Genomic DNA, 16,523 nt, shown 5'->3' on the forward strand with positions numbered 1-16,523 from the left:
AAACAGGCAAGACCCACCCCTACTAGGCGCCAGTGGATTTAAAGGACGATAGACAGATCGAGGCCTAGAAAATAAGTTAGAAAACACAGAAATCAGTTTTAGGCTAAACTGAAGTGCAAGTATAAGAAACGTGCTTCCTCTCCCTTCCAATTACTTGAAGCAGTTTTCTTCGTAGATGCTGTTCCACACTCTCCAAGCAGAAGGCCCCTTGTATCCAGTGTAACGTTCTGGATTCAGCAGCAAATCCACATACTGTGCATCTGGAGATCTCTCATCTAAATAGGAAACCTTTTGTTACATATTCTAACTGATCAGTTAAAAAAGATTTGATTTTTAAAAAGTCACACAGAATTAAATATAAGTAAGAGGTCTCATATAATACTGTTCTGTCTTCCAGTCGGATTATAAATGTCTTGTACATAAAAATAAAGCAATATACACACTAAATAGAAAGTTCAGAAATATGTAATTTATTCCAAAGTCTCTTGTGTGGCCATAATTTCTACAATGTCTGAACACCTTCTATGCGGCTTCTTCAACTCCACCATAAACACTTGTCATGCAACATGTTCTTTCACCCTATGCTAAGGTATAAACGTCGTTTTGTTTTAAATGGGCTTATTTGTCCAGCAGTATTTGGGTGGGGGGGTGTGCTTTTTTGAAATGGTTATACTGCTACAGTGGCTTCTTAATAAAGACAAGGTCAAAGAAGTGCATCTTGTAGTTGGTACGTATTGTATATTTATTAGCTAAGTTCCCTTTTTCCCCAGATACCCTTGTATAGTGGCAGAACGTCTGGATCACGTTGCTTAAGTGAACAAACGTTCAGCATATTGCAGAACGCTCTGTTGGTTATGGCAAGCACCGTGTTATTTAAGCAGCATTTCAACAAGTTATACCTTCATCTCTAAAGTTCATTACAAATTCAGGCAACATATCCAAAGCAAATTGTGAAACAGTACTCTCTCTGCTTAAAAACTCTGTAGGAATAGAAACTTAAGTTTTGAGCTACAACCAGTAAAATGCAGGAAGAATCCTCTCCTCTTTGAAATTCTAGGTCAAAAAACCCCACATACAATACAAGCCAGTAGTCCAGAGACTTGTTCACAGGAATAGGGCAAGGAGTGCCACTGACTATTTCCTCAGATGTCAAAAAAAGCCACAGAAATGGAGAGTGAAAACAGCTCTAAAAAGAAGAGATGATTCTGCATGAGCAGTTAAGCATCACTTCCGCAGTAGTAGCAAAAACAAAGAAAAGAAACAGACACAAGATGCACAACAACACAGTGAGTGCCAAATGAGACAAAGTCAAATTACAGCTTTATTTCTTTGACAGCATGGCTAACCTAAGCAGTTCCTACACTTCCTGGTCACTTCAGGTCTCCACTTGTTATTCTCGTTATCCACATACAACTGAGTCTGTGGGGCAGTGCAACACAAAGATGGAAAGCTGGCCTTGGTTATGAAGTTTTTTTCAGCTAGATCAATTCCCTTATCTAGTTTATCACTAAGCCCAACAAAAAGCTAGTAAAAAGTAAAACTGATGATACGGTTTCGTGCTACAGTTGAGTGAATTAAGAGCTCTTTCACCACCAGGAAGAGAGAAGAGGAAGAGAACAAGAGTTTCCACCTCCTCCCAGTCACTCCCAGTAGTTCTTCTCTCTCACCTCTCCCTGTTCCAGCTCACAAACTCACCTGATAAGCCAGTTCATCACAACCATCTGGGAGATAGGAGGGAGATGTCAACTTACTTTCCCACTATTCAAGTAAGCTGAACCAGCTTACCACGCAGAAAGATGTACACCAGAGCCAGTGCAAAAAAAAAAAAGCACTGGAAGAACACAGCTGGGGGCAGTACATCCTCCTTCAGCAGGGCATGATGTAAGGAGAGGTGGAGGGAGAATCAGGAACTACTTAAGTTAGTATTACTTCTAAAAGAAATGCTCCTAAACTGTACCTTTCCCAGCTGAGTCCTCTTAAAAATGTAAGCAGGCAACTTGAAGATAGTAGAGACAAAAGCAGCTTATTGAATATAACAGTTCAGATCTACAGCTCACTGCCTATTTATGACAGAAGCAGCTTATATAAAAAATGTTCATACATAGGACGCAGCAAAAGTGCTGAAAGAGAACCACAGTTGGTAAGTCCACTACAGCTGCTACTTTCCCAGGTGACACCAAACATTAGCCTAAAGGTAGATTAAAACATCTTGCATTATGCCCTAAGTCTTCCTAATATAGAAAGCTTTCTAAGGTATTTATTAAAAAGGCCTTTAGCAGTCATTCCTGAACTTGGCAATTCTCATGTTTATCTGAAAAACATTCCTTTGAGCTTTGAATGTTACAAGCAAATAAAGAGACTCACATATGTGGAGCAGAGGGAAGACACAATCTAGTATCCTAATGTTTTAGCAGCAAGAAAGTCCTTACAAACATGGGTGAATTTAGTGCAGAGATCATTTGGAAACATAGCAAGTCTGGAAGAGGAACAAACTCAGTCCAAGCATAGACAGTAGAATAGCAACAAAGATAATATAGCAGTAAGAAACTGACTCAGCTGCAAGTAATTTGTCTTATATTTGTGCTAGATGCAACTCTTGTGAGAAGCTTTTTTTAAAAAATATATGCTAATCCCCTCCCATTTACCTTCTTTTTTATTTCCATAAAAGCCTCCTGCTCACTATACTAACAGGATGTAACAGTGAATGTGCACCGTATAGACTATCAAACGCTCCTTGTAAAAAATTGCATTCTTTGCATGTAAGATGATATGAATTGTCACATCTACATTTAGCACAAAATTAAAACCTTTTAGAAATGGTTATTTGCAGAGAAACTATAATCTTTTGTGTTTTTAAAGAAACAGCAAATAAAACAAACACTCTGAAAAAGCTTAAACATTTTACCATCAAGTTCACAAAAATGATCCTGTGAATCATCGTATCTTGCCCAGTCAATGAAAGCCTCCTTACTTTGGTTACTGAGGGGAAAAAAATACATTTGATTTTAAACTTTTAAACAAACAACATCAATAAGAGCTACTGAAAGAAACACAATCCACACATAGTAGTTAACTTAGAACTGAATTCTGAATTCCTAGATCTGAAACTCAAGAACATATGGAGTTACCCCTTGTTAGCTGCACAGAGATTCAAGTAGGCATCAACCGTAATACTTCAGAAAGTCATCTTAATGTTAGACAGCAAGAAAGATTTCATCATCATTATTGGAACTAACTGTGCAGTGGCAGTGACTTCTCCTTCAATAAGTGCTTGGTAAAATACGTTCATAGCATACATTTTTAACATTTTTCAAAGTACTACTTTAGCAGCTGTCACTATGGGGATGTGTGTGGAATTGTCGTATTTTCGTAACCTGTACTTTCAATGAGATCACAATAGTTGATTTCAGTGAGAGACTGGACATCTAAATGCCCCTTCCAACCTAAATTACTCTATGAATATGATTTGTCTTAAGCCTTTTAAATAATAATGGTATTTCACTCACCCTAGCATTTTCAAAGGTGTACTGTACCAGAGAGACAAGTACTTTGAAGTTCCCACGCTGCGAAACACAAACAGTGCCAAAAGCTGAATGCTTTCTTCTATGCATATGTGCAGCACAGAACTACTGATGCCACACTACTGACAGCAAAACGTAAGCAAATTTGAGACTGGGAACTCTGCTCCAGGGTGCAGTGAAACACCTTGAAATAATAAAAACAACCTATTCTGTTTGATCAAATTAGTACTAGCTCAATTCTACAAACAGAGGCAATTCTGTAACAAGATACATTTCTAAGCTTCTGCCAAATCATAATAGGAGACTTTATACTTGGCATTAGGTGAGGAACTTCTCTAGTAATTACTAGCAGGCAAGATTTGATAATCACAAGAAATACAGCTGATAAAGGAAAATAACCCAAAACCGTGAGGATGATGCACTACTAGGTAGAGAACATGGAGGTCTGCCTACAAAGGACAAACTCTTCCTGCATTTGCAGGATCCATTACCTGCCCTCTCCCAACTTTAATCATCCATCCTACTCTCACAAAAGGCATTCTCTTTAGCTTTTCGTGTGTGTACTCAAACTCATATCCTTTTGACCTGCAGGAGTGGAAGAAAGCTAATGGTTTCTTATTTCCCCTAAAAAACCTTGGATAAGGGCTCTACCCAGTTTGGTTTAAAACACTGCACACCAGGCAGAAGCCATCACTTTTTCATGGCAGTCCCATTTTGTCAGATGACAGGAAAGAGTTTCAACATCTTTATCAGGCAGAACTGCTGAAATCTGTGGCCAAAGACACCACACCTCTCCATCAACCGTGAAGAATTTATTTTTCTATTTCTATTTTTTCAAGGTGGGGAATCTAGTAGAATGCACATTTTTCTAAGTGCTGTTCCCCACACTGTCCTACTCAGGGACAACACCATCCTGCAGAATTCCTCCCACCCAACCTTGACTATGCCATGCAATAAGCAAGATCAGGGAATTGATCCAAGCTAAAAATAACTTTGCCAAAACCAAAATAATTCACAAGCTCCCTGATCTGGTTCACTGAATGATCACAAACAGGCACATCAGTGTAACAGAGGGACAGAGCAGGACAGAATCCCTTAATCCAGCACAGTCATCAAGAACAAAGACTGATACTGGTAAAAAGCAGAAAAAAGGAGGGTTTATTTGCACGTTTCCTCTGACTCTTGATGCTGTAAGATACATCTTTCAAATAATAACGAAGTGGGTTTTTTTAAATTAAAAAAAGAAAGTCTAGTTATCACTTAACACTTTTACCTTCAGATGTTCTTGCATCATTTGACATTTACTTTCTAATGGGCTATGGAAAGAATGAAGAACAAAAACCAGCACATTGCAAAAACAAGACAGACGAAATGCTCCTTTGTTACTATTTTTGTACTATTGTTGTAAATCACAGCATACCTTAAGGTACTGTTAACTGCTCCCAGTTTGTTAGCTTGCTCACAGTCTTCCAATTCTTTGGAATTATTTGCTGCTTTTGAATACTGTAAGAAAGTTCATATTTAATATACAAATGAATGACTTCAAATTCTCTGAGAACAGGTGCTGTGAAAGGTATTTCTAGGTTTAGCAGTGAATTGACTAGTATCAGGGAAAATCCTCAGATTCTAGAAGCAGTAAGTAATTCTGGAACATTTCTTATTTCTATTTTTCTTTACTTAATTTCATCAGGCCAATTTCACTCTGTGGATTTAACTACCACAGAAAATTCAACTAAATATGTCACAATTTTGTTTGTTTTGCTTTTTTTTTTTTTGTTTAAATTAAATGGAGTTCTGAAGAGTTTCAGATATTTATTTACATTCTTGTAAAAGGACCTTGGAAGACAAGCAGTGTTACACCTATAAACATACCATGTATTTTGCAAGCATAATCATACCCCATGTTTCGCAGGTCATTTCAGTATCAAAATGTATCAGTTTTGGCCATTTTCCCCATGTTTCATTTAATCCTATTCATTGGCATGCTTTAGGCGTGCACACGTCTGGAAGACAGGCTTTTCAAGATGAACTCAAATTTTGATTATTTTAAAGCCAGAACTGAAGTATGTAAGCTGAACTCTGATTCTACAGTATATTTTAAAAAGTAATCCACTAAAATAGACTTACTATTAGAATACTTCTAAGGAAAACATTGGAAGAATTAAAGATTAAACTCCACTATTCTACAATAACATGGTTCTGTCAGCAGGGTATTTGTTAAGTCTGTCAGCTTAAAGCTCAAAAAAATCCGTCCAACAGTCCTGGAACATAATAGATAGTATCAGTGCTCCCTTAAAAGATAAACAAACCAAATTTCCTCTTTTGGGGGGTTTTTGCATCCGGATTTTTTTTTTGTGTGTGTGTGTGTTTTCATTTGCAGACTGAGCCTTACATTTACACAGATTTCTACCTTATCACAGTCCTTAAGAAATACAGTAAATGATTTAATGTTAAGTAACTGAAAGCTTGTATAAAGCTAAACTGCTGGATTCCCTTCACTTCAGGGTACATACATATTGACATGAAGGATTACTATCCAACAACAGCTCAAAATAAAAACATAAGCTAAAGGCTTTGGTCAACCCTTCAGAAATAGCAAACAACAATAATAATTTTATAAGTTTTAAAAGAAAGAGAATAGTTCATTTCTGAGGACAGACTTGTGGTCAAGATGCCAGAGGCAAAGTACCACCACAATACATACCACAATACTTCTCAAAACAGAAAGTATTTAATTAAAACTGTTCAGATGAGTAAGCAAGACGACTTGCTTTAAAAATGCATTTGCCAGAATCAATACAAAGAAAAATAGCAGAACCTACTGAAGACCAAAGAAGTGAAGAAGATTAAAAAACCCAAATAATTTAAACCTTGTTAGGGGCCTTGCCCATAACAAATATTTACTCTAGAAGGAACTTCTCACTCAATTTTCTTGGATTTGCCAGGTGTGGTGGCTCATTCTTTAGCATCATATGGATGTTAAATGGAAAAATCTGAACAAGGAATGGATCTGACCTAGAATGAAACAGATACTGCTGATGAAATAACATACTGAGATGCTGAAGTAAACATTCTGCATGTCTAGAGTTGCAAACCAATCCCTACCCTGAAGTAAAAAAAATTACTGCAAGCATATAATCCTAAATTTAAGGTTTCAAACAGAATGAACATTCAAGTCTCAAAACATGTTTCCAGGCTTCACTATTCTCCAGTGTTTAACAGCAACAGCTATCGGATCAGTGTTCTGTGACCACTGACTAGATCAGGACTAGATCTGTTCCTGCCAAAGCAGGATCTCCTAAGAGCAGTTTCTGGAAGAAAACAGAAAAGAGGTGGGCAGGAAGTAAAATATTAAGTTAAATGTTGTAACCTTGAGTTACTGCATCCTGTCCCTTGCTTCAAAGATTAATACAGCAGCTGTCATGACAGTTCTTTCATGTCTAGCCCCCCAAAATGTGTTCACCACTCAAATGAAAAAAGACTATAGAAGGCGGAACTCCTTTGTGCCTCTCCAGCACCATTTCAAAAAGCTTATGTTGGTGCTAAGAATTAAAGAGATCCTCTATTGCTAACTGCACCTCTGTGGGGAAGGTGTGCAAGTGTAACCCCGGTCTTCATGGCTAGATGAGCTTTCAAAAGAAGAACTGTTCTCTCTATGGTTCAGCACACAAAAAAAATCCCCCACGATAGCCTAAAACTAGAAGTTTACAAGCTCATCTACATTAGAAGAGAAGGGCAATAGGAAACTGCACAGAAACCAAGCACTTAGACCACAGAAAACCTCTCTACAGAATTTTACCCTGAGTGTATCTACTCAAGAGATATAGCTCTCATTATTAAAAAGATGCCTTTGGTTGTTTTCACCTTTCCAAGGCAGACACTATCAGGATGAAAGACAGAAACAGGACATGTATCTCCCCAGAGGAAAAACACTTTTCTGTTTGGTTTTTTGTTTTGTTTTGTTTTTTTTTTTAAACTAACACTTTAAGGATAATCCACAAGATGCAGGACTTTCCCAAATGGACCAAGCACAGGCTAATAGCACAGTACTTGCATGGTCCTTGAAAGAAAACATTCATACTAAGATATTTGATGTTTCCTTAAAAGGGATATTAAATGAGATTGTAAATTTTTAATTGGCTCCAAGAAAGATCTTTAACTGAATCTTAAGTAGTAAGAAAATGGTGTAGGCGAGATATATGTCAGTCCTGATGACAATTTTCCTGCAGAAATATTTTTTTTTTCTGACAGAGAAGCAGCAGATATTAGTGTCCTTGTTCTACTACAGATTAAAGATGCAGAATTGCCCAACTTTCAGTACTGTTGCTGGTTGCAACAACCTACAAAAAGAAAACAACTACAGCAAATACACCAGCAAACAATAGCTTCCCAAAGAAGCTACCCAATTTCTTTGTTGTGGTGAAAGCAAAAGGTGGCTGATTTTTCACTTCCGAAGTCCAGTTCAACATGCTCATGTGAAGCATCTTAAGAACAGCATACTCTTTGGCTATTCATTATTATTATTGAGTGAACTCAACAGGCAAGTGCAGGTCAACCAGGGTATCAGGCCCAGCCAGCATGGGTTCATGAAAGGCAGGTCCTGCTTGACCAACCTGATCTCCTTTTATGACCTGGTGACCCGCCTGGTGGATGAGGGAAAGGCTGTAGATGTCATTTACCTGGACTTTAGCAAAGCCTTTAACACAGTCTCCCATAGCATTCTCCTTGGGAAGCTGGCAGCTCATGGCTTGGATGGGCGTACTCTTCGCTGGGTAAAAAACTGGTTGAAGTGGCCGAGCCCAGAGAGTAGTGGTGAATGGAGTTAAGTCCAGTTGGTGGCCAGTCATGAGCGGTGTTCCCCAGGGCTCCGTTTTGGGGCCAGCCTTGTTTAATATCTTTATCAATGATCTGGGTGAGGGGATTGAGTGCACCCTCAGTAAGTTTGCAGATGACACTAAGCTGGGTAGGAGTGTTGATCTGCTGGAGGGTAGGATGGCCCTGCAGAGGGACCTGGACAGGCTGGACCGATGGGCCGAGGCCAACTGTATGAGGTTCAACAAGGCCAAGCGCTGGGTCCTGCACTTGGGTCACAACAACACCTTGCAACGCTACAGGCTTGGGGAAGAGTGGCTGGAAAGCTGCCTGGCCAAAAAGGACCTGGGGGTGCTGGTTGACAGCCGCCTGAACATGAGCCAGCAGTGTGCCCAGGTGGCCAAGAAGGCCAAGAGCATCCTGGCTTGTATCAGGAATAGTGTGGCCAGCAGGAGCAGGGAGGTGATTGTGCCCCTGTACTCGGCGCTGGTGAGGCCGCACCTGGAATACTGTGTCCAGTTTTGGGCCCCTCACTACAAGAAGGACATTGAGGTGCTGGAGCGTGTCCAGAGAAGGGCAACAAAGCTGGTGAAGGGTCTGGAGCACAGGCCTTATGAGGAGCGGCTGAGGGAACTGGGGTTGTTTAGCCTGGAAAAGAGGAGGCTGAGGGGAGACCTTATCGCTCTCTACAACTACCTGAAAGGAGGTTGTAGTGAGGCGGGTGTTGGTCTCTTCTCCCATGTAGTTAGCGATAGGACAAGAGGAAATGGGCTCAAGCTGCATCAGGGGAGGTTTAGATTGGATATTAGGGAAAATTTCTTCACAGAAAGGGTAGTCAAGCATTGGAACAGGCTGCCCAGAGAGGTGGTGGAGTGCTCATCCCTGGAAGTGTTTAAAAAACGGGTAGATGTGGCACTTGGGGACATGGTTTAGTCTAGTCTACACTTAATTGGTTTAGTGTGGACTTGGTAATATTAGGTTGATGGTTGGACTGGATGATCTTAAAGGTCTTTTCCAACCTAAACGATTCTATGATTCTATTCTATGATTAACATCTTACTTAAGGCTCTCAAGATTAGTAAGTCATGAAGCTCAAATGCCTACTAGAAGACTCCTTTCTAAAACAGTCTTTAAAGTCTTAAAATGCCTCTTTAGGAAGCATTATGGTATTCCAGGAGTCAGTTTCTCTACAATCAAACTTTGAAGAGAACAGAGTCAATGAAAAAGAGAACTGGCAACAGATTATCCAGCTAAATAAAACTCAAGACCTTCTGCCCAGAGCTAGTGCCAAAGTTTTCCCAGAACAACTACTGCTGCTTGTGCTGGAACGGTGAATGACTGACATTTAAGTCACGTCAGTGAAAAAGATGTTTATTCTCTGATCACCAGAAACCTTTAAATGAGGAGGTGGACTTTATTTCAGAGCGAGCTTAACAATATGTGTATAAACAAGAGACGAGATTTCCTCTCAAGCTAAAGCTTGGACAGACTTGCTTGCGCTGTTCATGACAGCAGGACACAGAAGTCATCAATTCACAATGAAGTATTCCTCTCAGCTATGTTTGGTAATCTTTCTTGGCATAAAGTCCAAACCTAAGGCAAATGGTCATTTATGATACAGTGAACTACACTCAGGTGAGACAAGCAGCAACTGTGGCTGCCCAGTGACGTGGAAAGTACTGGGGAGAACAGTGTTATGATAGTTAAGCAAGAGTAAGTTTGAGTCTACCAACACAGCCAAGGCACTCAACAGGAAGAGCTCTCATTTGGGCACCATTATCCCATCAACTGCTAAAATCCTTATTCTTGGGTGTTGTGTTTGGGATTTGGGGGTGGGGTGTTTATCTTTCTGCTCTGACCTCTTTTCTAGGTGTATATACCCTCTTTACTTTTTTGGCTTTGCTAAGATCACCTGGTCGTCTAGGAAGGACAGCTTGGAGAGAAGCAAGCAAAAGCCAACAGCACAGACTGACTACCTAAGCTTGCACTGTCCACTTTAGCCTAAATTGTCTTTAGAATAATGACCAAATTATCTTTAGACTAATGACCTGCTCAAGATTAGACATGGCAAAACTACATGTAATGATTCAGGTTCTTTTAATATTAGAGGTTGTGGTTATATATGATTCTTACAGAAGTCTGCACTGCTACTGCATCTGTGCATCTTAGCCTATAGCTTTATAGACGGTGGCCTGTACTCAGAAATGAAGAAAGAATTTTGCATCAGGCATTCTGTGGCCATGTGCTGCTGTTCCCGGTCATTCATTGATTCAGTCTGCACCAGCTCTCAAGCTATGACAGACTCAGAAGGACATGACAGTACCAGCTATGTCAGAAACACTATTATACAGGAAAGTAAAAATCTGAAGCCACATACAGGAACTGATCAGTTATGTTAACAATTTCATCACTATGCCAAGGCTGAAGGTTTGTAATAAAAAGTCACACCGCTACTGTAATGTTAAGATTAAAAAAAAAAAAAAAAAATCAGAACTTAGAAAATAAATTACTACTTACCTTATTAGAGTTCCCAGCCTTAATTCCAACAGGTATTTTGCTCTAAAAACAAAAAATAAACCACAGTTTTTACACTGTTCATAGAAATGATTATGCTTGCTTAAAACCTACAAATTAAGTATCATTCCTACGGAGGTCAAAGCAAACTTGGATTTAAATAATTAACTTGCTCCTTTACCTTCTCAACATGTTATACCCAAAACAGTGCTAGAGTTTAGAAGAGACTTATTTTTAAAGTTATTTTATTGGTAAAATGACTAAGACATTAAAATACTTTGGTTGTATTTTTGCTTTTGAAATGTAAAATAATTTTATTGTCACTCTATTTAAATTTAAGTTCTCATTAGTAAATATTATTAGTATTAGTCATTGCAAATCAGAAAACTTTGACACCAAATAACCTTTTTCTATTTTATATTATTTGATCCATACCTCGGGACAAGGCTCTACATGACAATCTTTGATAGAACAATGGCCATCATCAGCCCAAAATGGGCATGGTCTCTTCAGGTTGACCTAAACATACAAACCCAAAAGTTTACAATCAACATTTACATAAGGCAACTTTAAAAGAAAGAGCTCTCAGTATCAGGAAATCCTTTCAAATTAAAGGGGATGATACAACAAAAAAGGGTTACATTCAGTACTTTAAGTTTGGGGTGTTTTGTGGGGGTTTGGTCAGTCAGTTGGTTTCTTTTAATTATTCTCCCTCTGAGTATATAAGCTGAAGCTTGCTGCAGTGGAATTATTAGTGATAATGGTCTCCGGTGGACACAAACACATAGTATATTAAAGCACAAATTAAATCTCTCACCACTAACATAACTTCAAAGCAGTAAATAAACTACTAAAAAGAAGGCAAACCAGACATATGCAGCTCAAACAGTTGTACTTAGAATCAGTTGTACTATATTGATCAAGAAAATACATTTGATGGAGGACAGACTAGTGCGCAAGTTTACTAATTCAAATAAGTGCTTGGATGATTTCAGATTTCAAGGAATAAAAACAGGCAATCTTTACTACACATCATAGCTAGTCAAGGAAGAATGAGTATCATAATGGCCTCAAATTAGAGAGCTGATATAGCACAATTATAAATAATGAAGAGAAACCACTTCAGAAACATTAGCCGCAAATCCTGTGATGATTAGTGCTCCTATTTGTCACTAAATAGCACAATAAAGGCAGGGAGTACCACATATATTAGTATATACTACACAGCAAGAGATTCAAACACTTTACTGTGCTTCACTTGGTTGGTCAAAGTGAAAGTCAGTGAAGGAAAAAAAAACAACACACCACACCCCAGCTTTCCTTTACCTTAGCCTTATACATACCAACAAAGATTAGTGATAGAAACCACTTTGACCTCATCACTCCTAAACTGAAGACTACAGACTAAGGGTTTTCCTGCATGATCAACCAGAAACACTGCAGAAGGCAAAAGTATGCCATCTTTGAAATCTAACTTTACAAATAAAATACAAAGCATTTATTCTCAGTAGCAACAACTACTTTCCAGATAAAAAGTCGGTTTTAAAACTTTCAAAGTAAAAAAAAAAACCCACACAAACAAAAAATTACTTCTATTCTTTTACTTCATTTTTCTTTAGCACAGCTTGTACTCGTTTTCTTCAGTTGATCAATACTATTCGTGACGATATTCAACTGAAGTCACTACTTATATCCAACAAACCACATCTTGCATGATATGATGTATCATTCTTATTTGAAAATGCTGCAGATATTGAATTTGATTCTGTAGTCAGACACAGCAAGAGTGCTATAAAACACACTGTAAAATTAAGCCTAATACCCCAAGGATGGCATCAGGCCCTACAGCAGTTTCAACACAAAAATTTAAGAAATATAAAGGTGCTTATAAAGATTATTTAAATCTATAAATCTTAAGTCAGAAAACTAATCCTTATGCTAGCTTCTGGAAAAAAATATATACAAGCTGTACAGTAAATTAATAGTCACACACTAGAAAGAACGGTATTCTTGCTATACCTAATAGGTTAAAAGATTGAGACTAAACACTTCATCAATTTAGTCTTCAGAAAAACATGTTTTCTCCTTACATGTAGGAACATTTTTCTAATTCATGTAATTTATACTCTATACTTTCACTTTACATAAGGAGAAACATAGCCAGGAAACAAAGCTTAAACAACTAGTACAGTAGTGCCAGAGCAGCCCCTTAGGCAAAGAACTGGCAACTGAACAAACAATAAATCCCATGCTCTGATGAACTTGGAGTCCACTGCATGTGGTACCTGAAGGATTCCTGCTATGATGAAACACACTACTCAATCTTTTAATTTGGAGGAAAACTGAAATCACTGCGCCATCTTGAACACTTACTCCATTAAAAAAACCTTTACGCTTTGAACACATTTAACTGGCAGCGCATATTTATACTGGACCAGTGATTTGGTTTAGGTGGCCTGGTTTTTTGGGGAATACAGTAATAGAAGCCCAATGGCTACATTTACTGAAATGTCAAACCAGAGCCTCAGGGGAAAAAAAAAATCCAATTCAATTTTTTTCCCCAGCATTATACATAATATACTAAGCATAAGGAAAACAAGATCATTATGCCTCTGATACAAAGCAGGCACAATATGAAGAATCTGAAATGAATTATAGCCAGATTTCCAGATTTTACTCTCCCTCCAGTCTATTCTCTTAGTTTTGATTTTTCTTGGCTGTCAAAATTATATACCAGAAATAAAGAAACAACCTTTAATACTTGAAGGATAAATTGTTCTCTGGCACTATGTACCCAAATTAAAGCAAAACAAAAAGAATTCCCTCTTCAAATGTTCTGTCAATACCACAAAAGATCCCCAAAGAGCAAAACTTAATGTTTGACTTGCTCAACTGCCCTTTATTATACTAAATTCCTCTACCAAGCCTTCAGAAAGTTCTTTCTGCATTTTCAAAACACGCACACAAAGTTAACTGCTATATAACATCTAAATGAAAGACTGTTTTCCAGGATTCCATTTCAATGTACTTATTCAGCATGACTGGGAATTATAAATTCAGCTTTAAAATATTGAAGAGATTCCTCAGTCAAAAAAACCCCTAACAAGACAATAAGCAGATGGTACGACTTCTTAGGAGCTATGACAACTATCTTCTAGTTACAGTTCAAGCCATGCTAGCACAGATACATTAAAAGCAGAGATTTTAGGTGTCATCCCCCTCCCCCCCCCATTTCCTATTCAATCCACAAACACCATCCCTAGGACAAAATATGTAAAATTTTAGAATTTTTTGTACTTGTTCACTCATCTTCCTTTTTTAAATAAAGCACAAAAAAGTGTTACATTTTACATCACCTTCACAATAAGACCTATTATCTAAAACATGCCCAGCCCACCAACTTCTACCAAAAAAAAAAAAGACCAGCTAACATAGTCAGACTACAACCTTCTTCAAAGTAAACTCTAACAATAATAAATGCTAACACACTCATGAAGATACAAGTAACTAGGCAGTTGCTGTTCTCACACAGAGGAACACTGTAAATAAAAGAATACTGCTGTCTAAACTGCAGATTAATTCACAAAGAACACCTGCAAATCAAGATATACTAGTCCCAGAATGATTCAAGAGCACTAAACACCAGCACGCACATACACTTAAGAGACAAACTGAGTGGGTGTCGTGGTTTAACCCCAGCCAGCAACCAAGCACCATGCAGCCACTCACTCACTCCCCCTGCCCTGGTGGGATGGGGCAGAGAATTGGAGGAGTAAGAGTGAGAAAACTCCTGGGTTGAGATAAGAACAGTTTAATAATTGAAATAAAGTAAAATAGTAGTAGTAATAATAACAATATAATAATAATAGTAATAACAATATACAAAGCAAGCAATGCACAATGCAATTGCTCACCACCCACTGACCGATACCCACCAGTCCCCAAGCAGCGATCACTGCCCCCCGGCCAGCTCCCCCCAGTTTATATACTGAGCATGACATCATATGGTATGGAATAGCCCTTTGGTCAGTTTGGGTCAGCTGTCCTGGCTGTGCCCCCTCCCAGCTTCTTGTGCACCTGGCAGAGCATGGGAAGCTGAGAAGTCCTTGACTAGCATAAGCAGTACTTAGCAACAACTAAACCATCAGTGTGTTACCAACATTATTCTCATCCGAAATCCAAAACACAGCACTATGCCAGCTACTAGGAAGAAAATTAACTCTATCCCAGCTGAAACCAGGACAGGTTGTATAGCACTTGTACTTTAATCAATACCAATCATGCACTGACTACATAGAACATCGTTCTACTTTCTTTAAGGTCTGAAGTATTAGATTTCATTATTATCATTTAAAGTATTATTCAATACTTGTCACAGATTAAAAGTTAGACTCCTTATCATGAGGCTTCCATAGTTTGTGTGTTTTGATGTATAAAACTATACAGAGACAAAATTCTTTTTCCTTTATTTCTTTCATTGAGAAGTGTTCCACTAACTATCTAGAAACCACCTAGCACAATTTCAGCAAGGCTTTAATAAGAAAGTTTTCTTTGGGCTTTAAATGAAACTAGCTAGTCCATTCAGTATTGTACATTAAAGTTTGAGGTCTTTTATGGCTGTTGAACACAATGGGAAAAGTTCACGATCCAAATTCCAATTACAAATTAAATTACTTCAGAGTAGGAGTGTTTTCACTCCCAGAACAAGTGTACTCCCCCTGTGCTTCTTCAGTATTTAGCTACACTATAGTTGACCTAGATGATCATTGCCTACCCTCACAATTTCCACATCCATTTATGTGCTTAATAGTACTTCCCTGATTCTGTGCAGGCACATAAAAAAAAGCCTCTGTTGCTTATTCAGAGGGGAAAGGGTGAAAAACGTTCTTACTTATTCAGTTTATTTGTTCAACACAAATTCTTCCCTGTCACAACTGGAAGTACTAAATAATGTGTGGTGATGGGTGGCACTGCACACTGGCCATTATAATTGCACATCTGTTAGGAAGATCAGTATGAAAAATTGCAACACACATTAAAGTATGATCTGCAGAACTGCTGTTGAAGTGAAGATTAGCTCTAAATTTGCAGGATGAAATTACTGTTGTACAAAACCTTGTATACCTGTTGCTGCTCCTCTTCAAATATTTTGTTTTGTATCTTTCTGTTGCCTCTGAAGAATCTAATTATCACTACTACGTGATGTATTATCACTGAAATTGCACATACCTTGTTTCTCCTGAAAAGTGCAGTTAGAACTATATCATGTAGCAGGAAGAGATTCAGGGTGAAGTTACACATTACTGCTTGCTCAGACTAGAAAGGGAATATTCTACTGCTTTTTTTCTCCTTCCTCACATTCATAACCCCATCTTGCCTGAGTTTAATACTTGTCTGATTCCACATCAGCTAGATACCTTGCTACACCCTGGGAAAAAAACAAAACAAAACAAAACAAAAAACTCTCCAAAAACCCCAACCAAACCCAAACATCCAAACTAAAAATCTACCAGGTTAAAGAGATGTGATGGCTTAATGCACAGTCAGACAAGCCCAAGAGCTAAAAGTAGGGAAGGGGCAGGACAGTCTGCCCTAAAGGGGTGTAACCTCCTTTTTCCAGTGGCAAGCAACCATCTGATTAGCTCAGTCAAAATGCAACCTCATTCTCAAGTTAAG

General features: G+C 38.3%; 1 protein-coding gene across 1 annotated transcript in view; it reads right to left on the reverse strand.

The window, feature by feature from the left end:
• ERO1B (endoplasmic reticulum oxidoreductase 1 beta) overlaps positions 1 to 16,523 on the reverse strand; it is a 30,945-nt gene that overhangs the window by 8,899 nt on the left and 5,523 nt on the right. Inside the window, exons 3-8 of the mRNA XM_075707121.1 lie at positions 11,283 to 11,366; positions 10,851 to 10,892; positions 4,942 to 5,024; positions 2,906 to 2,979; positions 155 to 275; positions 18 to 64 (exon numbers count right to left, since the gene is read on the reverse strand). Of these exons, the coding sequence (XP_075563236.1) occupies positions 18 to 64; positions 155 to 275; positions 2,906 to 2,979; positions 4,942 to 5,024; positions 10,851 to 10,892; positions 11,283 to 11,366 (451 nt within the window). The remainder of the gene's footprint in view (positions 1 to 17; positions 65 to 154; positions 276 to 2,905; positions 2,980 to 4,941; positions 5,025 to 10,850; positions 10,893 to 11,282; positions 11,367 to 16,523) is intronic.

Source organism: Pelecanus crispus, chromosome 3, assembly GCF_030463565.1.
Source record: "Pelecanus crispus isolate bPelCri1 chromosome 3, bPelCri1.pri, whole genome shotgun sequence".
NCBI lineage: Eukaryota > Metazoa > Chordata > Aves > Pelecaniformes > Pelecanidae > Pelecanus > Pelecanus crispus.